The sequence below is a fragment of the Corvus hawaiiensis genome, chromosome 16 (assembly GCF_020740725.1).
Source record: "Corvus hawaiiensis isolate bCorHaw1 chromosome 16, bCorHaw1.pri.cur, whole genome shotgun sequence".
In the NCBI taxonomy this organism is placed as follows: Eukaryota; Metazoa; Chordata; class Aves; order Passeriformes; family Corvidae; genus Corvus; species Corvus hawaiiensis.
The window spans coordinates 3658249-3683006 of record NC_063228.1 but is presented as its reverse complement, the minus strand read 5'-3'; the positions used below and the strand labels follow the sequence as shown (position 1 = coordinate 3683006).

Here is a 24758-nt window from a genome sequence, read left to right as displayed (position 1 = left end):
TCAGTAAGAGAACAGGTCCCCCCTTCCCAATAATTTTACTGCTCTGTAGAAGCAAAAGAGAATTAAAGGAAAATACTGTTAACATTTGTTTAATTCTTTCTGTTTTTTCTCTTTTTACAGTTTATGGCCTCGAATGGAAACAATGTAGCAAAAGCAAAATATGAATCTAAAATGCCACCATTTTATTATAAACCAACGTATCTTGACTGCCAGTAAGTAAATACCTCTGCTGGTAAACAGCATTTATTTGTTTGTGCAGCTGCAGCCTCTGTAATACTTTAGTTTTAGCATAATACTTTCCTTTTTTTCTTTTTTTAGCCACAATGGAAGTTTCATTTATAAAAGGCCCTGAAAATGCTTTTCCTTCTGCACACATGTGGTAGAGTTTATGCTGCGCGTGGGATCTTATTTAATAAGTACAGTTGAGATGATGCAGAGGAGTCAATAGTTTGTCTGTTCCCCAGACTCTTCCAAGTTTCTAAAGCTACAAGAATGCCAATTTCTACCCATTGATTTCCTCTGTCTTTTCAAATCCCCCTCCTGCATCAAAGCAGAACTTGCTGATCTGCTGTGTGAGATGCTGGGTTGCTTGTAATGCAAAAATCCTGGGGGTTTGTGTTGTTAGGGTTTTTTAATCTATTGACAAATAATCTCCTCCACAAAGGCAGGTAAAAGGTGGTATCTCCCATACAGTGTAGAGTAAACCTCTCTAGTAAGGTGGGGTGGACTTTGTAGAGCAAGAAGCTGAGCAGCCAGGACGTGCTGTGCCATCCAGGGTGCCAGGAGATGAACTGAATTTGGTTTTTAGGGTCCAATCCTGCTGTGTACCAGGGTGGTTTTGTATCTTTGTGTGAGTGGAGCTGCCTGGCCTGACAAGAAAAAAGCACCCATTTATGGAGTGTTCTGAGCTCCAGAATCCCAGCAGTTTGTCTGTGCCATCTTGAGACTGGTATGTGCTTGTCATGTTGGGGTTGGAGAAGCAGGATTGGTAGGAGAAACACAATTCTAGGAGATTTTGATTTTGCTTACTCCTGAGTCTCAGTTAAGTTCAGTTAGATGCTGCCTGTCTGATACTCAGGAGCAGAGTCCTGGTTCTTTTCCGTGCCCCATCCCTGCCTGAGGGGTGCAGAGCTCGTGCTGGCAGGGAGCTGGGCAGGTCCCTCCAGCTTGGCATGTGCTGAGCTCTGGGTGCTAATCACAGCCAGCTCTCCTTGCAGGGGTCTGCCTGAGGGACAGCAGGAGCTGCTCCTGCTCTCAGGCAGCTTGGAGACCATGAGCATTTCCATTCCTGCTGCTGTGGGGCTGGCAGGAGTGTCTGTGCTCGGTGGTTTGGCCTCCTTGGCTCAGCTCTAGCGCTGTGCTGTTCCCTCCCTCCATCCTGCAGAGCCGTGTCACTCCGGGGAGCTCTGCCAGGCGGTGGCTCGGCTCCAGCCACAGCCCTGCCAGGGCTGTCTGCGCTCACAGGGACCCTGCTGGGGCAGCCACTCCATCCACAGCCCGTCCCCATGGCTGGTGGAGCGGCACGGTGCTGGGCTGGGAACCTGTGAGGAGCTGCAGCAGGAGATTGAAAGGATTTTTTTGTTGTTGTTTCTTTTTGGTTATTTATTGATTCATTGGGAGGATGAGGCAAGGCCAGTCTTCCTGAGAGCAGCTGGAAGAATAATTTCTACCCTTTTCTGGTCCCAGCTTGTGCCTGTTCTGCACTGGGACAATTACCAGCCTGCATGGCCTGATTCCTGTGCTCAGCCTGGAGCTCTGCTCTTGCAGGGGCTCTCTGGGCCAGCATTGCTGGGTCCCTTCCGTAACAGCAGGACGTGATGGGACGGATGTGACCTCTCACAGGAGCAGACAATGTCCTGACACTGCTGCAGGATCAGCAGCTGTGGGCACATCACACCCTGGGAGTGTCTCAAGGATGCTATGCCAGGTTGTGTTTTTCTTTCTCTAGTTCAGGGCTCTCTGTGCCTCTCCACAGACGCATGCTAAACAAGTGCAGGGGAGTGCTGCTTTTTACAGGAATATATATTTAGCTGTTTCCCCGCCTCGCTGCAGTCCAGTCACTGCAACAGCATGAGTCGTTCCCAGCTCACAGCCCTGGGAAGCATCGCCGTGGATGACACCTCCATCCAGCACTGGCAATGATTCCAGCCACGTTCTGCAGCATCAAGAGGTTTTGGTGCTTCTAATTCCAACAGCAGCACATGCTGGACAGCTGCAGTGCCTGGGCAGGCTGTGGGAGCTGCCCTCGGCACAGCAGGATGCTGACAAGCCATAACAAAGCTGTTTGTTCATTTGAAGCTTCTTAATTTTATAATGCTGCTTCTGGAATCCCTCTGCTTTGGTTGCATGAAGAATTGTGAAGTTCAGGGCAAGACAGAAGACGTGCTGCAGCGCCAGCTTGTTCTTTTTTCTTCTTGCCTACAATGTTGTGGTTGGCTCCTTGGGAAATTCGTGGTGTTTGCCTGGTGCATTTGGCTTCTGTATCCTTCAGAAACCTCATTGTGGCTTTCTTCTTCTGCATGACACTTGGAAAAGGTTAGAGAAGTTGGAGGGGTGCTCTGGAATTGCCCAGGGAAAGTTTACCAGCTGTTCATAGACAAAATAAATTACCCAACCAAAAAAAAAAAAAAAAAACCCCAAACATCCTCTTCTGTCCTTTCCTCTCATTTTCTGTCTGTCTGCCAGCACCTTGACCCGTGCCCCAGAGACAGTGACCAGAGCAGCCAGCTCCTGTACCTCTGGGGAGTCCCTAACAGTGAAATGAGTCCCAGACTCTGGGATGTTCCTACACCACCGCAGTGTTGGCCCAAAGAGCTTTGGGCGAGGAATTTAAACCACAAAACCGCTCTTTGGATGGTCACGAGTGGTCATGGCCCAGCTTGGAAGACCACAGCAGCAGCTGGAGAGCTGCAAACCCGCCTTTTCTGGGGCAGATACATTGTAAGCACATGGCCGAGTTTTGAGTCACCACTGAGCAGCAGGGATAGCATCACTCTCGAGTAAAAGCAAAGGAAAAAGGCTTTATTCAGTCTTTTACTGGGCTGAAGACTGATAGAAGAAAGTGAGATAATCTCTTACTGGGCTTTTGCAGAACTGGAAGTACATCCCTGTCCCTGCCCAGCACCTACCATCGTTTTCTGTTGCTTGATTTGGGAATGCAGAGCCTCATCCTGCGGGACTGCCTGTGAGCTGCAGTGCATTGCTCCGCTCCTCTCCCCGTGCTCGGATAAGTGGGAGCTACATCTGCTCCTCGTGGAGAACACTTCGGTGTACTGACTGTCAGCACAGAAAAATGGGGCAGAATGAGATGGCATGAGTTGTGCTGGGTGGTTGTCTTATCTGGAACGAGATGAGACATCAGTCAGAGAGAGGCTCACATCTTGAGGAGTCATCCATGTTCTCATCTAAAGAACAACAGTTATTAGCTGAAGTGGCTTTTTGTATTGATTAAGATGTGCAGAGAGAAAATTGCCTGGTAGATCCTCTGGATTTTTTTTTTTTTTGATAATTTAAGGTTTGGTAAATTTGGTAGAGGAGCTACCAAGCCCATCTCCTCCGTCTGGTGTATGAAGGTCAGCGTGGCCCCCTCCTCTCCTATGCATGGGGCACAGTGGCAGTCAGGGGTGCAAACTTCTCACCTCTTCCTCTGTCACCTCTTTTGGCCAGTAATTTATAGATAATAAAAACTTTATAGATGTAAAAACTTTATTACATAATGTCCAGAGGGGTAAAACTGGCTTCTACTTCTTAATAAGTGTTTTCACATTTTACGTTCACAGCTTTCAGAAGTGCCTCATGTCTTGGGTGTGAAGTTTGAGGTGCTGCATTGTGGCCACTTGGAGTGGCTGCTCATCAATTCATTCCCAAGTGGTGGAGCCTCCTGTGGTGGCTCACACTGGGCACTCAGCCTCGGGAATTCTTAGAGTCACCCAAGTGCTGAGATCTGCCCAGTCCTTCAATCCTGACCAGCCATGGGGTTTTCTCTCCTTGTTAATATTCTCTTTGCTGTTAGCTTGTAAACCTGTTAATTCATATTGATTCCCTTAATTTCCAAAGGAAATTGCTACAAGGTTAAGGTAGTACCAACAGAGGCTGTTTGCTACGTTTTTAATCAGTGTTTAACCATTCTGAAAAATAGCGTTGGGGTGAACTGGACTGTGCACATAAAACAATCAAACAAAAAAGGAACCAGTTAGCATTTTAATTGAGAATGTTGTGATTTTGCATACCCAGAATCGGTTTTAACTTCTCCAAATCCATAATGCAAGGTTTTATACCTTGAAAGCCAAACCCCCTCTCTTTTTGCTCTCCTCTGGCAGTTTGCTGTTGGGCGCTGGTCTTGGTGGGTGATGGCACATCAATCCTCGGGCACTACAGGCTGAGGTGATGCACAGAGAGCCTGCAAGAAGCCCCCCAGCTGTCTCAGGCCTCCAAAAAGCTATTTAAAAGCAAGCACTCACAGCAAGAACTTGCTAGATAGGAAAAGAGAGTGAAGCTTGACAGGCTTTTAGTCTACGCTGAGTGGCTCTCCTTGCAGTCTGAGCAAAGAATTTGGACTCAGACTTAAGATTTCATTAAGGCAGTTGTTTGACAGAAACCTGGCATAGCTTCATCCACCAAGCTGCCAGTGGAAAGCAGATTGGCTTTTGCTGGAAAAACCTCTGACAAATTCCAGAAGCTACAAATTTGGCTTCTGGAAATGGTGTTTCTGGATGACATTCATTTCTTTTGTCTTTCTTGGACTTGATGGTGCCTCACAAGGATGCAATTAGGCAGTGGTGGTGTATGGTGTTTGATGACTTTTTGGGCCACATTCACCTCTGGCTGGGGTTTCTTGTCTGTCACATCTCCCCAGAAAAGCCACAGCGGCTGTGCGGCATCTGTGGGGTGTGCTTTGGAGTGCATCAGCCAGCCCAGCTGAGAGTTTTGGGAAAAAAACTGGAGACTCTGAATTTGGCTGGCCAGCACCTCCTCCACACAGCACACTGAAGCCATGCAGCCACAGTTTGATATTAAACTGCTTGAGCAGCTTTTCCTGCGGTGCTTTTTGCTGTGAGCAAAAGGCTTTGAGTAGGTGGGACCAAGATAAAACTGCTCCAGTGGCTTCTTCTGGAACCTTCCTCGCTGGCCCTTGGGCAGAGCCCTTGTTTCCATGTGGGTGGTCAGGAAAGCAAACAAGTGCCTCCAATAGTGTTGGCAGTGCTTTGTCAGCCTCTGGACCTGCTGCCTCCTCAGTGAAGCCCAGTCCTTTCCCATTTGGGGGATGAATTTTCCCTTATTCTGTTGGCAATGTGGATTTCTGTAGCATTTTGTTTTGTTGGTGGGGTTTTTTGATTTGCCTCTAGGTTTCTGATGAGTGCAAGGACTTTTCTGTTCTAATTGCCAAAAAATGACATGTTCCCTGTAACCTAGCAGCCTGACAGACTTTAGGTGGGCTGTTAAAGCTTTTGGAGTTGATCCTGAAAGCTGTGCATCTCCGCAGTTTAGGAATGATGCACTTACATTTTTCTAACAAACACAAATTATGTATTTGCTTATTTGCTACATTATCCCATCACCAGAAATGCAGTAAAATACCAGGGGGCTGTTCCTGCAGTCCTTTCTGGTCACAGAACTCCTTTTGGAGTCAAAGGTGGATTTGGATGGGGGCTCCTGCGTTGGGTATGTGATGTCTGCCCTGGGTTCTGTACACACACATTCACACCTGGAAAAGTACATTTCAACTAAAACACAGCAACAGATATTTCTAAAGCCCCTGAAGACATACTTAAATTAAGATCAGGTCAGCAGTCCACTGAAAATGGTGGCTGTTTTCATACAATCCCTGCATGGTTTGAGGGTCTTCTGGATGGTCCCTGCCCTCCAATTGCTCTCAGATCCTATAGATCCCAGGACAAATTCCTGCTCCTGTATGAGTTCACCAAAGCTGTGCTGGTGAAACTGGGGTTTAGCACCAGCAGCTTTTAATGTCAGGATTGCATCCAGTCCATGAGAGTGAATGTGGTCAAATCCCTGCTCAGCTTCTCTGTCGCAGTGAAGGGAGATGGTGAACTCCTCACTGCCCTAGTTGGGTTTTTGTTTTGGTTTCTTTTACTGGAGTTGTTCTGCTTTCTATAAATAGCCACTGGAGCAGAAGCTGCAGCTACTGGTCCTGTGCTGAGTTGTCTGAACTGTTGGCTGCCCTTGGTGTAGCCCTGGGTCTTGGGAAATTATTGCTGAAAGAGCTTGGGTTTGTGACAATAAGGAAAGGGGAAGAATGTGTGAACTGTCAGGAAGCTGCAGGGAAGGTGGCACAGATGGATTCCCGTGTGCTCTGGGAGTTGCCACTGGAGCCACTCGTGTTCAGGGCCAGATGCTGAGCGAGGCCACTGAGAGCATTTTGCAGCTTCTCGGGGCACCCCTATGGACGTGGTGCCTGCTGGCTGCCCCGGGGGTGCCCCCTGAAGCACTGCCATGGGCAGTCAGTCCCTGCAGGGAAGTGCTCCCCCAGGAGTGAGCCCTGCAATGTGTCTGGTGTACGATCTGCATCCTACAGCAGGAGTGTTTTCCCACTGCTGCACATGAATCTTAATTTATGCTGTATTTAAAGCCCTGTGCTGGAAGGCTGACTCTCAGAGACTCGGAGCAGCTGCAGCTCCTGCTGAATCCACTGACGTCAGCTGGAGCTGAGGGTGGTGTGAATTTTCCTCCTCCCAGTTCGATCTGTAATCGTCTCGTTGAAAAGGTTCAGGTTTGGCTTCAGGGATAACAAGCTGTCCGCAGCAGCTGGCCAGGAAAAATTGCAAGAAGGATAGTAAATTCAAGTATTTCTGTTTATTTTATGATTAAATTTTGGTAGCTCTGCTGGTTAGTGACAGCGTTATAGAACAGGCATTTGGGTGCCACCTTTTGGGTCATCAGGCTTCTATGTTTGTGGATATCAGGTCCAGAAGAGGCATCCTGCTGGACCCAGCAGAGCCCCCTTGGATGCTGGATGGGATTTGAGCAACCCCGCAGCAGGGGAGTTGGAATTAGATGACCTTTAAGGTCCCTTCCAAGCCTTTCTATGATTGTACAAAGTGCACCTGAACCTCCTGAGGATGAGTTGCACCCTGACCAGAGCGTAGCACAGGGTGGCAGCAGAAGGGAGATGGGTGTTTGTCTTCAGAGTTCACAGTCAAACTTGCAGATGTGTGTGTAACAGCTGAAGATCAGTCATGCAAACAGGAGCAGAAGGGGAAAGGCAGACTTGGAGCATTGCTCCTATTACAGCAGAAGCTCACTGCTGGGTTTTGAGGACAGGGAAGCAGTGGTGCTCCCTGAGCCCTGGGGAGAAGGCTGGTGCCCCAGCCAAGGAGATGACACAATGAGTGGGACAAAATCTATGTAATTATTTCCCCCTTCATTGCCAGGAAACCTGTCACAGCCACAGTTTTCATTGGATAGTGTCTTGCAGATTTATTGCATGTGCTTGCTGTACCTGAGGATGAATTTTCATAAGCCATGTTGGGATGTTTGTATTCTTTGAGTATTTCTGGGATGTGTCTGCTGAAAAGACACCATTTAGTTTGCATAATCAGCAAAAAAGAAAAGGTGATTAAGCATATGAACAGTTTTCATTGGCAGAGAATTTGATGTGTTGAAGTGTGATGGTTTTACAAAACACACCCAGTGCTGGGGGATCTTTTACTGTCTTCAGTGTAGGCTGCTCCAAAATGTCTGCTGTGAAGCTGGGATAACACATGCCTTTATTTCTGTGTGTGATCTGCCTGCTTAGGCTATTTAGGGTTCTAGGGCAATTAAGAAATAAGTTCAGTTAAAAATGGTTTGAAGCGATTTCCAGCATATTCTAGATCAAAGTTACTTCAGTGGTTAAAGCACTCACAGTAAAATAAAATAGCAAAAAAAAAAAAAGTATTTATAATCTTTGGGGTATTTTTTTCCATTTTGGAAATAGAGGTCTCAGTGTATAAATCATTGGTATCATTTCAGGATTAAAAGTAAAGGACTTCTAATCAGGTTTGCTGCCATGCATCGTAGATTGCTTTCTTAAACTTGGTGGCATGAGCTGTGAGCTTGGAAGAGCTTGGCAAGACGGGTTTTCAGCACCTTCTGCTTTTGTATTGATATCTTCAGGGCAATAATCTCTCTTTTGTGTGTAGTTAGCTGAGGTTTTTCATTTACTGACCGTGTTCACTGAAGAATGTGGTCTGAGGAAATTAGGTTGAAAATGGTCCATATACTGAGGGAGTTTTTTACAGAGGCTGATTGGGTGGGTGGGGACAGGCTGTTCTGCTAAATCTGTGCATTTTTTAAAAATAAGTTTCCAATAAAATTGGATGTACAAGGAAATGATTTATTGTTGTCAAACAGTAACCAGAGCAAACCCTTGACTCCAGACTGTACAATGCAATTTTTGGAAGACTTCTAAATCACACTTGTATTTTGATGGAAGAATTAATGCTTCTGGTTTCTTTCTTAATGTATCTTGGACCATGTTTCCTTTTCTCTGTATCTTTTTTTTCCAGGCTGCTGCGGGAACAGTGGATCAGAGCCAAATACGAACGAAAAGAGTTCATCCACAGTGAGAAGCAGGAGCCTTATTCTGCAGGTAGCGAGAGACACTTTGGTAGATAAGTTTTTTGATGTCCAGCACCTTCCATTTTCTTCCTCTCTGTTTATATGTTCTTTATGTTGATTATTGCCCGTATGTCATTAAGTAGGAAAAGTAAGTGTGCTCTTTTGCAAAAGATCCCTCCCGGCATTCCCTGTATGTGATTTGGAATATTGGGAATTTTGATGCCTGATGGAAACAAATCAGTTACCAAGAGTCTTTCTGTTGACTTCCACGGGCTGCTCAGCAGGAGCAAGTCAGACCAAGCACCAGCGGGTTCGTGTCTGGGGAGCAGATGTGGAGCTGCATTGAAGTGGGATAAAGGATGTTTGTGTCATCCAGGTGGCTTTTGCTTTGGAGAGGTGAAGTAGCCCTGTTAGCCTGGTTTGGGTGGTGGTGGGTGTGTGCACCACGTCCCCCACTCTCCCCAGGGATCTGTTACTCTCTCTCCACAACGCTTCAGGTGTCAGCAGCAGGACCAGGTCTGCCTGTGGCACAGTCAGTGTTTCACAGTAGCACACGTGCAGCTGATGTGACAGAGCTGATTTCAGAGCTCATTTCAGCACTGCCAGCAGGGTGACAGTGGCCTTGCAAGGGGCTGGGGTAGCAGAGCAGTGGGTTGGATGCTTTTCTTGCAGAAGGGCAGGGTTTGAAGAGGAGACACAGAGCTCGACTGTGTTTGTTGTGTGGCTGCACCAGCATGAAAGTGCATGAAATTAGCTGGGTATTTATTTGCTATATGTAAGTGGCATTTAATTTATTCTGCATATTAAGTAGTTGACACCAGCTATGTGCTTGGATGACTCTGGGATAATTTTATTAGCAAAGACCATGTTACAGATTAAAGGTTAAAATACTATTTTCATGATGCTTTTCACGACTAATAATATGCAGGTAGCTCCAGCAGTTTTCTGTTTTGAAAACCACAGTTAAATTCTGATCTCATATATTCTCAATTTTTGTTTAGAGCATTTCAGCTCTGCTGTATTGTGTCCATGAGGCACACAGTGTGTGGGGAGTATCCATATTCATAGAGAGTACATTAGGCACATTATTATTTTAGGTTTTTAAAAAAGCTATCTGCTGGAGTCAGACGGATGTGTTCTATTAACAATAAATAGTTTTATTTCTTAGATCATTTTGGAATGTATCTGCCAATGTGTGTATAATACTCACCCAAGAATAATGTTTTCAATCTCTACCGTGCAACTTCTGGATATAAAAGCTGGGATTCAACCAAGTACTTGAGGAAAATGCATAATTTTAAGCACAGGATGAGTCCTTTTGACTCCAAGAGGAGTGTGTACCTGGTTAAAGTGAAGTAGGTGCTTCAGTGCTGTGTGGGAAGAAGGGCAGCATGTTCTGAGCTCTCTGAAAGAAATTATAAGAAGAATTCAAAGGGGAGTTTATTTTAGCAGCGCATTTTGTAGGTGTTCTTCAGTAATGTGGCTGCATAATATTTAACTGCATGCTGAAGTGAGAGGGTTTTCTCACCTCTCTTTGAAGTTCAAAAGCCATTAAATACAGAATAGAAGAGAAGAGGATGAGCCATTTCCAGTGAGCAGCGCTTTGGGGAGGAGGAGGGGAGGGGGAAGCAGGCTGGTGGGCATCATGTAAGTGGTGTAGGAGTGATTTTAGGTTGTGTCTTTGGGAATGGCACTATCCCTAAAATCCAGTGAAGGAGCCACACAAATGACCTGTGCAACTGGGATGTCATTTGTTGGTTCTTCTGGACAGCAAATGCAAGGGGAGCACCTTTGGCCAGGTGACTCCTCCTTAGGGGGACCAGGTTGATGTTACAACTAAACAAAGCTGGGGATGCACACACCAAACTCCCAGTGCCAACTTTTCCCTTGTGCTGCATCACTGCAGCCCCCAGTTGCAGCTGCCCCCCCTGTCCTTCACCCTGTGCCAAAAAGTGCTCCTTCTTCCAGACTCTCCTGCAAATCAGTTGATGATGCTGCTTTCAGCTCTTGGGATGTCAGGCTGGGAGTTGGTTGTTTCCTGGGGCTGTGTCCTAAGGAGGGAGCCCAGGGAAAACCCTGTGTCCTGTAGGAAAGCAGCACACTGAGCATCACACGATGATTTAGGTTGTAAAAGACCCCCAAGGCCATTGAGCCCAGCCTGTAACCCAGCACTGCCGAGGCTGCACTAGGCCATGTCTCCAGCAGAAGTGTTCCTGTGTGTGTTGGGACAGTTCTTGTATCACTCCAGTGAAGTGGGGGAGCTTTGTCACTGTGCTGTGCATGGTGCTGGACCTCCTGTGCCTGTCGCTGCCGGGCTCAGCACAGACAGAGGGTCTGGGCTGCTGCTTTCCACTGTTGTTGACCTGAACTGTCTGTGAACACACCGAGGTGGCACCGACACCAGGGCGCCCTCCTGCCCACCCCACATCCAGTTGTGTCTCACTGGAGTGTACCTACATCTCTGTTTCTTCCTAGTGCTGTCTCAGACCATTTTTCCTCACCCCCCTGAGTTCCCTGGAGCAGTGTCAGGTTACCAGTTCCTAAGCATGAAACGTTTTCTTGTTAATAGAAATGTCAGTATCCATTTTCTCATGTTTGCTGGAAGATTTAATTCCATTTTCCAGTCCCAGGGGCTATTTTGCATTCTGATATTTGTTCAATAATTGCATAAAAAATAAGAAAATGCTATATCAGAATAGTTCTGAGCAACATCCTTTTCCAAGCAGCCTGATGAAACCCCGGTCAGAAATTCAGTGTCTTTCAGAATATCCTTTGGGGAGAGACTGTCTGGAGCCTGTAGAGGCCAAGCAGAAGCTATCACAGCTGAACTGCCAGACTCAGGAGAAATGAGCCTGGGGACAGGAGTGTCAGATGTGCAGGTCAGAGCTGAGCGAGTCGTGCAGGGAAGCCTGGCAGGAGGATGCAGCAAGCTTCAGCTGCTGGGGAGGGCTGTAAATAAGAGGCAGTGTGGGATGCAAAGGCAACAGCTGCCCCAAAGGGTCTTGCATATCCCCCCAACTGCTGGGAAACATCTGCCTCATGAGACACAGAGTGATGCCAGGTAGCAGGATCAGAATTGGGAAACAAAGACACTTCCCATGTGAAGAAATCCCCGGTGTGGGCAGTGCTGAGCATTGAAACCGGCTCTTGAGCCTGGGAAGAGCCATGGCTTTGGATCCATGGGTCTTGGTTCAGTCCCTAAATGGGATGTCCCCTCTTGGGGATGTGCTGTTGCACGTGCAGTCACAGCCACTTACCCTCGGTGGGAGATCGCAGTGGAAATTCCTGTGAGGGAGTTTTTAGAGTTCCTTGCTCCCCCAGGAAGCCTTGGAGCACAAGCCCATGTGCTATTCCTAGCTTTCAGCTCCTCTGCCCCCAGTTAGTGTTGGTTCTGCTGTTAATGAGTGTATCAGCACCATTGATTTCAGGGTGAGGAGTCACTTTGAGTTCAGGTAGTGCAGCGAGATCAGGAAAACAGTGATTAAATGTTTCGGTGATCACTATCGATTGTCAGATACACCCTCTTAGACATTCGAGCTCTTCATTCAGCTGTAGTATGAGCTAAATAATTTGTTTGCCCTAGCCAGACTTTATGAAACAAAACATTATTTACACCCCAGCAATCCCAATTAACACCATGGCCACATCCCTTTCTCTAGCAGTACAGCAGCACAGAATGATACCAGTTTTGAGACTCTCACATCAACGTGTTTCAGGTTGGCTTTATCCCTTCTGGTAAATGAACTGGCAAAATTACTGTCAGTCTACAGCTAATTGTCCCTTCTAACGGAGTTTAATGGGGCATGGGTGTTGAATTCTCCTAGAAACGAGATGCTTGTAATTGCCATCACAGTCTGGGTCTGTATCTCAAGGCGATTGCAAGGTTTGATAAACTTACAAAAATATTTTGATCGGTTTTAAAAAGCTTGGACATTTTCCACTGCTGTTGATCAACGGCAGTTATGGCAATGCTTCCCAAAGGAAAGCTGGAAGTTAGTTCAGTTGGGTGCTCTTGATTTCTCTTAATCAAAGGGATTTGTTTTAACCGAGGGAGACGTGGAGGAAGCAAAAGGGAATGGTGTTTGCAGGGCTGCAGCCGTGTGATGGTGTAAGCTGGTCAAGGGGCAGCTGCTCTGATGCATCTCAGGCTACAGACAAGAGAATGGGAACGTGGCCAACAGAGAGCAAAGGGGAATTGTTTGCTCTTTGAACTTTGACTTCATTGCTTTCATTCATTGGTCACGGGAAGCTGGAACTCCTCAGCTGATAAAAATTGTCATAGGTCCCATGAAAATGTTGGAGGAGTCCAGATTTGCACCAGGTGAAGGTTTAAACCCTATGCTTTGGGCTGGAATTTGGAGGACTGGGATTTTTTGACTGGTAGTTCCATAGATGGGTGGGATGACCTGCTGGGTTGCAGAGTAAGATAATGTGGTGTTACTGCAACCTGAGGTGGCCTGTAAACTTGCACTGGAACTGCTGAGAAAGCTGGAAGACACAGGCACAAAGTCAGTGATGATCAGGGCTTTAGGCTCTGTTGGATTGTATTCCTGTATTTATAGCGCTGTGGACTGGATCATATTGTCACTATTCAGGTGAGCTGTGCTTTATTCAGGTAGCATTTCTCTGAAGGCCCCTATCTGCTTGTACTATCTTCTGCCAGCACCCTAAGGGTTCCTTGGCTTATGTGTTGTTTCCTATTTGTCTGCAAATATGATGGCAAAATAAATTATGAGACATAAAAGAACACCCTAAAATAGTAAAATTTGTTAATATGCACTTTCCATTCCATGAGGCTCTTGCATAATTTGGGCAGCAGTCTGAATTAATTTTCCCCTGCACTCACACAGTTGGAAGGAGCTCTGACTGCAAAGCACTGGAGAAAACACAGGGGACACAAAAACGTCCTTTCTCGGTGGGAGGAAGAGACCCTTATTAGCTCAGTCTGACCTGCAGTGATGTAATGCAGTTTATTTTGAGCCTCATCAGACAAAACAGTGAGCAGTGTTGCAGTTAAAATCCAATTATTTTAACTGACAGACCTGATCCTCTGCTGTCTCTTGCCCCATTTCCTCCAGCTAGTGGGGGGCTGTGGGTGTCAGAGCGACACCAGCTCTGCCGTGTGTTTTTTCACAACCTCAGAAGCCAATTACAGGGCTGAGCAGCACCCAGAGAGCAAACCAGTGCTAATGGCAGCCTCAGAGGGCACGGGGTTTACTGCACATCAGACAGCCCAAAGCACTGAGCAAGGAAATAAAGGGTCAGCTTGAGGGCTCCTGGTGCCCTTTGCTAAGCCCTGAACACTCATGGTCTTTAAGGAGATGCTTGTGCAGAAGGGGGTGCGAAGCCACCCGAGAACCATCCCCTCCCTTTGCAAGCACGTGCAGTAGAGCCCAGGGGTGGAGGTGACATGGGGACAGGAGGTGTGGTGACACTGTGTGGGTGGGAGGATGAGTGGCTGGGGACAGGCAGGGTCTCCTGATGCGTGGGTGTTTGCAAGAAGGGAGGATGAGAGTGGAGAGGGCCTGCAGGCTCGGGAGCAGGGCACCTCTGTGCAGCCTGCAGGATTTTAATGCTGCAGACTGGTGGGGGTGGAGTCGTGGTGGGAAGTGGGCTGCTCCAGAGAGGTGTTTTCTCCAGTGTCCTGTCACACACACAGGCCTTGCCTGTGCCACTGCCCTGCTCGGGCTTGCCTGCAGCTCCCGTGCTGCAGGGAAGGACAGTTGAACCAGAAGAGAAAAGGGTGCTGATGAGAAGGTTTAAAGAAAGACCAAAGTCCCAGTTCAGGGCACTGTAGCGGTATCAGGGTTGTGGCAGCAGTGTTCCCAGATTTGGGCTCCCACGAGAGGTGCAAGAGAGGCAAAAGTGGGTTGTTGGGGTTTTTCCCCTATTTCTTGTGCTGGTTTATGCTGTCTGAAAGTCTTGATGTGGAACACTGCTCCCCTCCCACTGGACCTGCTCCATGGTCAGAGCATCACCCCCGTGGGTAGGGAGAAACCCTGTGGGAGTGACTTGATACGGTTGAGACACAGCTGTTGTGTGAAGCTCCTTGCAAGTGGGGAGAAATGCCATAGGTGCTTCCTGTAGCATCCTTTAACTGCTGACAAGACACCAGACATGCATGTCAAATACGAGTTGAACCAAAACTCTGTTCTTGCTAAGGTGTTGTCAGCTAAATCAAGAGCTGCTTTTAGCACTGGGGAGGATTTGAGCCAGCTCATGTGTGTGGTCAGGATTGCAGCCAGCTGCCTTCTCAGCTTCTCTCATGCAGACCAGCAGGAAGATTTAGTTCACTGTTGTTTTTTCCCCAAGTGCAGCCCACATCCTTGGCTGATGTTCCTCTTTATATTTCCACCAACTGCAGGGCAGCTCTCCTGGCTTTTCCCCGGTGAAGGTCTGAGGGTGGTCAGGGTGATGCTGTGCTAAGCACTGTACAAACACAGAGCAGGATGGGGCTATGGTTGGGTGTGAGGTGAGAGCAGGCAGATGCCAGCCCCTCACAGGAGAGGCAGTGCCCCACCACGAGGGTGATTCTGCAAAACGTAGGGATGAGGATGATTTTTGAAAGTGTGTAAATTATCCCATTGCTTTATAAGCAAGAGAGACTGGAGTGTTCAGCAGCTCCAAGGAGCCACATCTGGCTGAAATTATCCAAGATGCTGAGAAGCCAGAGGGAGAGATGGATGAGCAATGCTCACATAAGCCTTGGTTCCTTAGGAAACAGAGCTCACAGGAGCAGTAAGAGAAACCACGAGATAAAAGCAACCATGTCGAGGGTTATCAGCATTATCAGCAGCATCTCGCTGGGCTTTGTCCAGGCACCGTGTGCTGCAGGGGAGCGCAGTGGTGCAGAGCAAGGTCACCTGCCCAGCTTGCAGGGGGTGCACTGGGGTGTGCAGCAGCATCCCACTGCCTTCCAGGGCATGGGTGGCACTTGCCTGGTTTGGGGCTGATGCATGTGAAATAATCCTCCATCATTTCCATGCCATTGCTGCCTTTGCAAGGGCGGCTGTACCTGGCCAGGGTGCGGGGCAGGGCTCTGCCTCTCTTCTCTGACCTGACAAGGTACAGAAATACTTCAGCATCGATTTTTTTTTTTTCCCTCCTTAAACCTCTTCTCCCTTCCCCCAGTCCCTTATGAGCTTACAACATCTCCTCGTGCTAAAAATAGCCTTTGGTGTGGGAGCGAAGCCGCCGTGGCTCCGCCCGCCCTTTGTCCGAGGGGCTGCGGCACCAGCCCGGGGCAGCCCCCACGAGTGTCCGAGTGTCCGAGGCCGGAGCAGATCCGCCAGTTCATGTCACTGCCTTTGCAATGGCAGCTCGGAGTGGTTTGTAATTGGGCCATGAGCACTGTTAAACAAAATCAGTTCGTGATCCCCACTGCCTGCCCGGTGCTGGGAGCGCTGGCGGAGTCTCTGCAGAGCAGCGGCGATGTTTGTACTGATGCACCCAAACCCGAGCCGGGGCCACGGAGGCGCTTCTGGTGAGGGCAGTGAGGTTGGAAATGTCACTGTATAAACACCAGCTCACATTAGACTCTGAATACCACAGTAAAAGCTTTAGTGCCACATGCTGCAAATTTATAAATGGCCTTTAAAGCCCTGGCTGCGTTACGTGTCTGTAAAGTGAATTGTATCATGCAAATAAAGAGTTTATTTTCCCCTCATTCTGCTTTTTTGCTGGCATGTTTCCTGTAATGCCAGTGACTTGCCTCCTGATTTACACCATATATAGAAATGTAGAAAAAGCCTAATTATAACTGGCTCTTCTAACATTTTGTGAGTTGAACTTCTGAAAATACTGGCTGCATCTTGATCCAAAGGTCTGAGTTTTTCAGAACTTTCTGTGAGTGTAAATCTCTATTTAACCCCAATGCAGATGTGGCTGATGGACAAACAGAGCTGTCAAAAGCTTTAGCAGGCCTTGATCTTCGTCCATAGAGAGGAGTTTTCAATATACAGAAATAAGTTAATTTATTTCTACTTAATAGACTCAAAAAGAAGTTGCTGCTTGGCTCTGACTGCTTTTTAATGTCACTGTTATCTGATGCTAGTTGTAAAATGGATTAAATTCTCTTCTGATGCTTGAAAGGCTCAAGTATTAGAGCAGGGCTTTGAGAGAAGCTCCTTAATTTTCTGCTCTGTCCCTCACTGATGGGAAGCGCTTGTTTTTGTGATTCAGGGCAGCAGCGTGTGTCGGGAAGATGCAGCTGTCATGGGATCTGTGGAGCATCCCTCACTGTGGGATGCTTTTCTGTGCCGTCTTAGCCCCTCTTTCCAATCCCTGTAAGAAGATTCCTCATAGACCTAGAGATGGAAAAAAAATAATAGCAGCGTGGTTAAAAAGCAGCAAAAAACAAGGTAGCCTGGTATTTTGTCGAGAATTCATGTTGGCTTTTGCGAAGCAGAGATTTGGGCATGGAGAGGGAGATGTTTTGTGGTAGGAAGTCATGACACCAGTTCCCTGCAGTGCATGTTGGTGCTTGGTGTGCACACAGGATTGCATCACTGGTGCCTTCTGCTAAATCACCCTTTCCAGTAAATTCCCAGCAGCCAATTCCGGTATTTGGCTGAACCAAAGCCCCAGGTTTGGCTCTTACTGTGATTTCAGCAAAAGTGTGTTACAAATCTCTGCCCTCAGTCCTGCCCTGGTCAGTAAGGGCTTTGGTGCAGGGTCCCAAAGGCTGGCTGCATTTTCACTCTTCCCAGCTGACACCAGGAGCAGCTCCTCTGCTTGGCACTGCTGCGCCCTGGCAGTGGGTGGCTGTACCCAGGGCACTGAAGGTGGGACTGGTCTGTGAACAGGCTGGATTTGTGTCTGAATGAGGGGCCAGGGCACAGGGATGTTGCATCTCTTTGGCACGGACCTATGCCCTGTCTCAGTGTCCCAGAGGATGAAGTGATTTAGCATCACAGCCAGGCAGGGACTGTATCAGGGAATTTGGCTTCTTGGCTGAGTTTTGCAGCCTGCCATGAACTTGGTGCTGTGCAAGTTCTGCTGATGCTTCTCTTTGTGGTTGTTGGAGCAGTGGGGACCGTGGCAGGCAGGGATGCAGGATGTCAGGCTAAGTGGCAGCAGCGCCCTAGCCCTCTCCAGAAAGGATGCAGCCTCCACTATTTGCTTTTCAAGGGAGCATAAGAGTGTTTTAGCATTTCAAGGGTGCACAAGAGTGTTATGTGCAGGTTGCACCCGGTGCTCGGGGTGCTGTACAGATGCCCCAAAAAAGCAGCCCCTATCCAGAGGCTTCCATCAGAGGGCTGGGGGTGTGAGTGCCCGATGGCAATTAAACACCCTGCAGTTCTCCCAGCCCAGCACCAAGGTCACTGGCGGCTGATGTGCTGCTGTCAGGAGTGGGTTAAAGCACGAGCATCCCTCCAGCGAGCAACCTTGCCTGGCACAGAAACCTCCTTCTCATGCTGCCGAGCCACACAGAGGCTTCTGTTCTCAGCACTGACATCAGCCACAGCCGGGACGTGAGTCACGCTGGCAGCCAGGCTTGGGGGCAGCTGCTCCCCCTCCCCACACCCTGGTGAAGCCCCTCTCCGTGGGTCTGAGCCCCCACGCTCGCTCCTCACGTGTGTCAGGTGTGATGTTTGCAGCCCCAGGAGCAGGGCATGACCCCAGTGGGGGTGTGGGAAGTGTGGCTTCCATGCCCTGGCACTTGTGCTGTGGAGTTTGGGTACAGAAAAGGGGGATTAAGGCCTGAGTTGGTTTTTTCTGGTTTTTTGGGGGTTTTTTGGGGTTTTTTTCCCCCCCAAAAAAACCTTTTGTCTAATAGGGAGGAAGAGTTTAAGATGAAAGGCTCTAGAGAAACATTGAAATGGTTGAAGGAGGAAAGTCTACAGGAAAGTATGTTCAGCTGAAGCAGATGGGACCCCATTGCTGATGCTCAGTCTCCTTTTCATGCCTTCCCACTATAATCCTTTATGCATTTAACATTACACAACTCCATGTCAGGACTTGCTCCAAGAAACCTTTCCCCATCCTCTCCTTGGAGGTTTGAGGGAAATGCAGTCATTGCTTTAAAACAAATGACTGCTTCTTCTTCTTCTGCCTTGGTGTGCCCTGGCACTGCTACCATGGGAAGTGGATGGGGGCTGATGTTTTGCAGGTCACTTCTGCTCTCTGCAGCCTCACCCAGAGCAAAGCAAAAACTCACACAGTGAGTGAACAAATATTCAGCCAAATTGCCTTGGAAGGAAATGAATCCATTTGAAAAAATCCACTCAAGAAACCAGCAGCAGATCCAATCCCCAGCCAGACTGACAGCACCCACTGCAGCATCCTCAGTGGGTCCAGGCAGGGCTGGGGAGGGCAGGGCTCTCCTGGAGAGCTGCCTGTGGTGGGTCCCACTCAGCCTCGCTCCGCCGTCAGCAGCTTCACGATACAGATGGTGTAAACATCAAACAGGACTTTGCTGCAGCAAAGACAAGGCACATCAAAGGGCTGTTTAACAAACTAAACTCAGGAGGAGGATGCAAGGGGAGATCACAGCGTAGTTTGTCTTACTATTATTTTTTCTTGCGCAAGGGGAGCAGGCCTGTGACAGGGACCCAGGCGTGGCATCGCTCCCATGCCAGGATGCGCTGACATTCCCACAGGACTGGCATCATATGACCAGGAGCTGGAGAAGCCTTTCAGTGCCTTTCAGGAGCTGTTTGGATGTGCTGATTGAGGGTTGGTGCAAGCCCCTCCGAAGGAGTACTGCCGCCTCCTGGGGCTCCGTGGGAATCAAAGGAAGATGCTGCACCACTCCCCAGCCTTGCTAAGGAGACACCGCACAAAGTCGCCACCAGAAGGCAAAGGACAGGGTTCCAAATGCAAAAGCTTGTCTTTTAGAGTTAAATTCGGTGCATTTTTATTTTTTCTATCTCTCTGAGCTATGGCAAGAGGCCAGCGACTGCTGTTATGCTTTCCAGGAAATCCATGAACACTGCAGTGACAAAGTGATGGGGCGGTGATGGATCTTACAGATAGCTGCCGTAGGAAGAAAAACATCTAGCAAAGAGAAATACTCTGATGTCTTCAACTCCCCTAAAGCAGAAAAGCATTTAGGCAGCCAAAAATTGCAGGTGAGGACCTGTGGGTCTGAACTTAGAGGAGGAGGAGCAGCCGGCCAAGCAAGGCGTTGGCAGCCAGCTCTGGGAAGGGGGTAGCACCACTGCGAGCTAAAGCTGGATGCTCACAGCTAGTTTAGGATCCAGCTGTAATTTTAACAGCTGGTTCTGTCAAGCTGCCTTCAGCACAGCTCTGATCCAAGCTTCTATAATTAGCCAAGGAGCAGCAGCTCTCGTGCAAGAAGCAAGGCAGCAGCGATGCTCGATGCAGGGGAAGCAGAGCAGCGTGGGAGTGAGCCTTGCTGAAAGGGGTAAGGGCTGTGCCATGAAATTTTAAGTAGTTGGAGGTTGGGCTTCTTTTTTTTCTCCATCTAAGGATTTTGTGCAAAATGTTTCATTAGGGTTTTTTCCCCCCTTTCAAAAAAGCACACCTAAGAAATGTTGTTTCATTTTGTGTCATCCTTAACAGAAATATTTATATTTATCAACTCAAACCAAAAGCATTGAATTTGTGGTCAGTTTGAGGTTGGCTGAGTTTGCTGAACTAGTGCAGTTTCTCATGGGGGAGGTGGTCTGAGCCCCTCCTGCCCCCAGCAGCTGAATGTGCTGCCTGTGTTTTGGGGTGTGCTTGGGATGCTCCCTAGGGATGCCCTGAGTTGTCCCCAGGAGAGTCAGTCCACCTTCTGGGGATAGACTGTAAGATCAGTAAGTGTGTGAAACATCCCCACCATAATTATCATGACTCACTCCTGTCCTTGAGCTTTCCCTGTTTGAGGTCAATCAACTTGAAATAGTGTATTTTGATATTGCTCAGGCTGCCTGTTCCTGTAACCTTTAGTTTTTGCAGTCAATAAATGGACTTACATCAATTGGAGAGAGCTGAAGACAAGTATAAGGCTTTGTTCTTCATGTCTTGGATGATAAATATTTAAGGAAAGAATAGGAGAACCATCCCTTTTATTTCCTATGCTTTATGGGGGTAATCCTTGGTGCCTCAGGTCTGGTGTTTCTCGGTGATTTTATATTGTGCACATTCACATTTCCTGAGTAATGACACAGCACCAAAAGGCTGGGGCATCTTTCTTCCACTAATGAGAAGGGAGTGTCTAGGAAGCAATGGGATAACAAAGAACATGGAAAAGGCTGTTTTCATGGCAACTCGTGGTAGCTTAATTAAATTTCTACTAAAGAAACATCTGTTTTACTTTGGAGACCTGCGCAGGGTCGGGCGGTTTCTGTCTCTCACCAGAGAAAGAACATTCTCCAGGGTGAGGTCATGTCTTTTTCTGGAGTTTGCCAGACATGTAGCTGAGTTAGATCAGCCTCGACTCAGAAGCACGAGCATTTGCTGGTGCTTCTTTCTTACCAACACCAGCCCACATCCACCTGCATTTTCCCCCTGTAGCGAGCTCACACGAGTTTTCACTTTGAAATCTCCAGTGCAGCAGGGAAGTCTGCAGCAGAGGAGTTGTCCACACCTGGCTTTTCAGATGCTTACACTGAAATGGGACAGGGTGGTGCTTCCCAGGCTGGGTAAATGGGACTGGTTTTATAAATGCTGCTGCTGTTGAGGTGTAGACACAGCAGCCACCTCCAGTTTCATAACCAGGGTAGCCCCTGAGGGATGTGGTTATGTGGCACAGCACTAACAAACACCACATCCCCAAAACACCTAAAAGACAATGAGGCTGCTCAGCAGGGAGTGAATTTCAAACTCTCACGCATTGCAGAGGGTGGAAGAAAAAGTTTTAGCCTAGCCAAGTCAGTGGGAATTATTGATTTATTAGGGCAGAATTTAGCCTTGATTTATAGAATTCCAGGAGTTCATTAAGTGGGGTTATGCTGCTCCAGGGAATGGGAGCTGATAGTTTTAGAAAAACCAAGGTGTGCAAATGTCCTTGTGCAACCTGGAGGTTGTGGCTGTGCTGCCAAATGCTCCTCCCTTGACAGCACAGCTGCCAGAGCATCGTGTAGCAGCTGATTTCTGGGACAGCTGCAACACCAGCAGCCAGGGCAGGAACGAGTCCTAAATTAAAAAATTCTCCTTTCCTGTGTGAAGTTTTCACTGTAAATGTATTGAACACTCAATAAAAGACGTTCAGAAGCCATTAGCAGCACTGCAGCAGATCTGCTCAAAGCCATTTGGATTTCTCTTCAAAGCAAAAAAAGAGGAATGTTCCGTGCCTGTGAGAATGGGTTTCCATGATTTATGATTGTATGGAAATGCTGCCTACGTGGGGGAATGCTTTATTCCAGGATGCCCCAGAACAGAGAGTCCTAAACCCATCTAAAGTCTGTGGTGAACTCTGCTGACTTCTCTACAGCTCTGTTGGGGGTTTAAATTCATCTCACCCTTGCTTGGAGTGATCTGTGTGAGCAGCTGCCTAGGCTGAGGTTTTATTTATTGGTGTGGGGAAGAGATCCATCTAAAGCTCTTCAGGCTTGGAGACCATTTTAGCCTGATCCCATAGGTGTGGTTTGAGGATGCCTGTGTAAAACCCAGACCTTCAGCTGGTTCTTGGTGCTTTGCAGGTGTTTTGAGCTGAAGCCTCAGCAGCTGTAGGCTGGTGAATCCCACTGTGGTGCATGAGGAGCGTGCCAAGGTCCCTCGTCCTGTTTCAGTGTCTCTCTTCTTTGCTTCCTGCACGAGCCATTGCAGTTGCAGGTGGGGCTGCAGGCGGGTTCTCCCTCGCCTTGCAGAGGTCCAGGCAGGACCAGCTCTGTGTGGGCATCCCTGGGCAGGGATGATGATGGTGTGGGACGGGGGCAGTGGCTCCTCCAGGTGCAGAGAGGGAAGGCTGCAGGATATCTTCCTGTGCAGCTTCTGTGCATAACTCACAGCCTTGCTGTGGCTGCAGCCAGGACTTTTTGGAGCGTTTATGTCTTGCCCAAGGAGGATCCTTGCCTTGTGGTTTGGGAGAGGTTTGGCTGTCAGAATTCAGCTCCTGAAGTGAACTGCTGCAGGATGTTATTGTGAGTTAGTACCGTGTGCTTGCCCTTAAGCGTTTTCTCGCCCATCTTTCCAGCTAAATCAGGCTTTGAGTGCACTCAGTGCTGGTAAATGGGATGAACATCACACTGGGAACCTCCCAGCTTTCATCTGCCTTTTATTATGAAAGACTGCCTTCAAAAGATAAAAACCTGAAGGTTATTTACCTGGAACAGGGTTTTTTTCTCCAAGCAGCCAGCAGCTCCCAGGTGGGTATTGTGGGGATGCCACTCAAAGAGGAAGCATTTGATTTCCAAGTAAAATTAGCTTCCACATTCAATTCTCAGCAATGTAAGCGCAAGGCTTCCAGTAAAGACATTTTCTGTAGCAAGGGGTTGTAACAACTCCCAGCAGATACAATCGAATTATGCTGCAGCAGCCAGCTGTGGTCTTATCTTTAATATGTAAACACTTGGTCAGTAATTAGGTTGGCATGGAAGTTGTACTGTATCGATGGTCAATTATAAGGTAAACTGATAAAAGGCAGGATGTGGCTGTCTTCTTTTATCAAACCTGATATGCCTGCAGCAGTCAGGTGAAGACTTGGGAATTGTATAATTTGGTGTTTTCCCCTGATACTTGTTCCCACACAGCATTTTCAGGCAAGGTGAGTGCTCACTGGGAGATCAATATCACTCTGCCAAAAGAAGTTTTTTCTCTGATGAAGTGTCCTTTGCAGCATCTTACCCTGCAGTTGCTTGCCCAGTGGCTGTCAGCCCCTGCACCTCTGGTTTTTATCCCACTGATGGCTTCCCAAGCTCTGCAGAGGCACCTGTGTGTCTTGGGTCGGCACAAGGGGTAAGGTGATCCCATCTGAGATACCTCCCGGGAGTATGAATGGCTGTGCTAATGTCTTTGTCACCTGAGAGCTGCTCCGTAGGGAATCATAACATGTGATTAAAGAAACCAGTTAAAAACATCTTAGAAAGCTGGATTAGCTACATGATCTCTTATTATGGCTCCTTTTAGCTGACAACCCGGTGAAAGAAGGGGGGTCTGGATTACATGGAGAAACATCAGACTTGACAGGAGTGTTTTCTGACTGTTCAGCTTAGTGGTGTCATGTACAATTTTAATCAGATTTAAATAGTGGCAAACATCACAGGCTTAATGGATTTCAGCTTTATTACTGGGGCTTTGCTTAGAAGCAATTTGGATTTTCAGCTGTGAGCCACCAATGCAAGTGTGTTCACGATTAAGTGAGACTGGAAACCCAGGGACGGACCTGGCATTTAAATGCCACATGCCTGTATGTGGGGACAGACCTCGTCTTCTTGCTGTCAGCCTCAGGATCTCGATGTGTAGTTAAGCTCAGCCCCGTGCTCTTTCCATAGAGATGGTGCATTTGGCTCCATTTTCCACACTGATCCGAGCAGCTGGGGAGCACCTTTTCCATTATGGAAGCAAGAGGACAATGTCTTTTTGCAGTGATCTGGAGAATTGTTTTTCCATGCTTGGCTCCAGCCTTGAAGTTGTTCCTCACATGGTCTAAAATGGTCTCTGTCTTCTGCTTTAGGTGTCATGGGTTGCTCCTCTTGACCTTCCCGTGGTGAGGCTTTGTCTTGCCTCGGCTGTGCCAGTTTGGGGTGATTTGTCTAGAGGAAAACATTCCCTGAGGACACTGACACCTGTATTTCTAAAGAGATGTGTTCTTGCCTCCAAACTGAGTCTTTTGGGGTGTTGTTTTTTTTTTTTTTTACATCGTGGGAAAAGGTGCTGTGGAAGAATTCAATATTGAAGGTGGTTTTGTAAAACAGTTTTGACTTTGCTCAGAGGACTGGATGTGACTATCAGAGGCAAATTGACATTTCAGGACCCTGTTGGTCATTGAGGTCTGGTCAACTGCTTGGTGCTCCGGGCCCTGCACGAGCAGAAAAAGTAGGAAAAAGGGAACATCAATCATTGCAAGTTCCCCTTCTATCAGTAAAGGGAAGTGTGTGTTCCTATTCCCTTGTGTTTTCTGTGCCACCTCACACCACCGATCTGAGGTTTCATCTACTTCCAGCTCTGCGCTGAGCATTAGTGAAGACATTTTCCTTTAGAAGGCCAAGGAGATGTCTGTACAACGTTATCTGAATCATCCTCTAAATCCTGGCTTTCTGTCTGCTGTAGCCATTCAAGCGCTAATTGCCTTTGATTAAGTCAATCGTTTG

General features: G+C 47.9%; 1 protein-coding gene across 1 annotated transcript in view; it reads left to right on the top strand.

Annotated features, from left to right (window-relative positions):
- Window positions 1-24758, top strand: part of ADAP1 (ArfGAP with dual PH domains 1) — a 50645-nt gene that overhangs the window by 11757 nt on the left and 14130 nt on the right. Inside the window, exons 3-4 of the mRNA XM_048320510.1 lie at window positions 121-212; window positions 8508-8590. Of these exons, the coding sequence (XP_048176467.1) occupies window positions 121-212; window positions 8508-8590 (175 nt within the window). The remainder of the gene's footprint in view (window positions 1-120; window positions 213-8507; window positions 8591-24758) is intronic.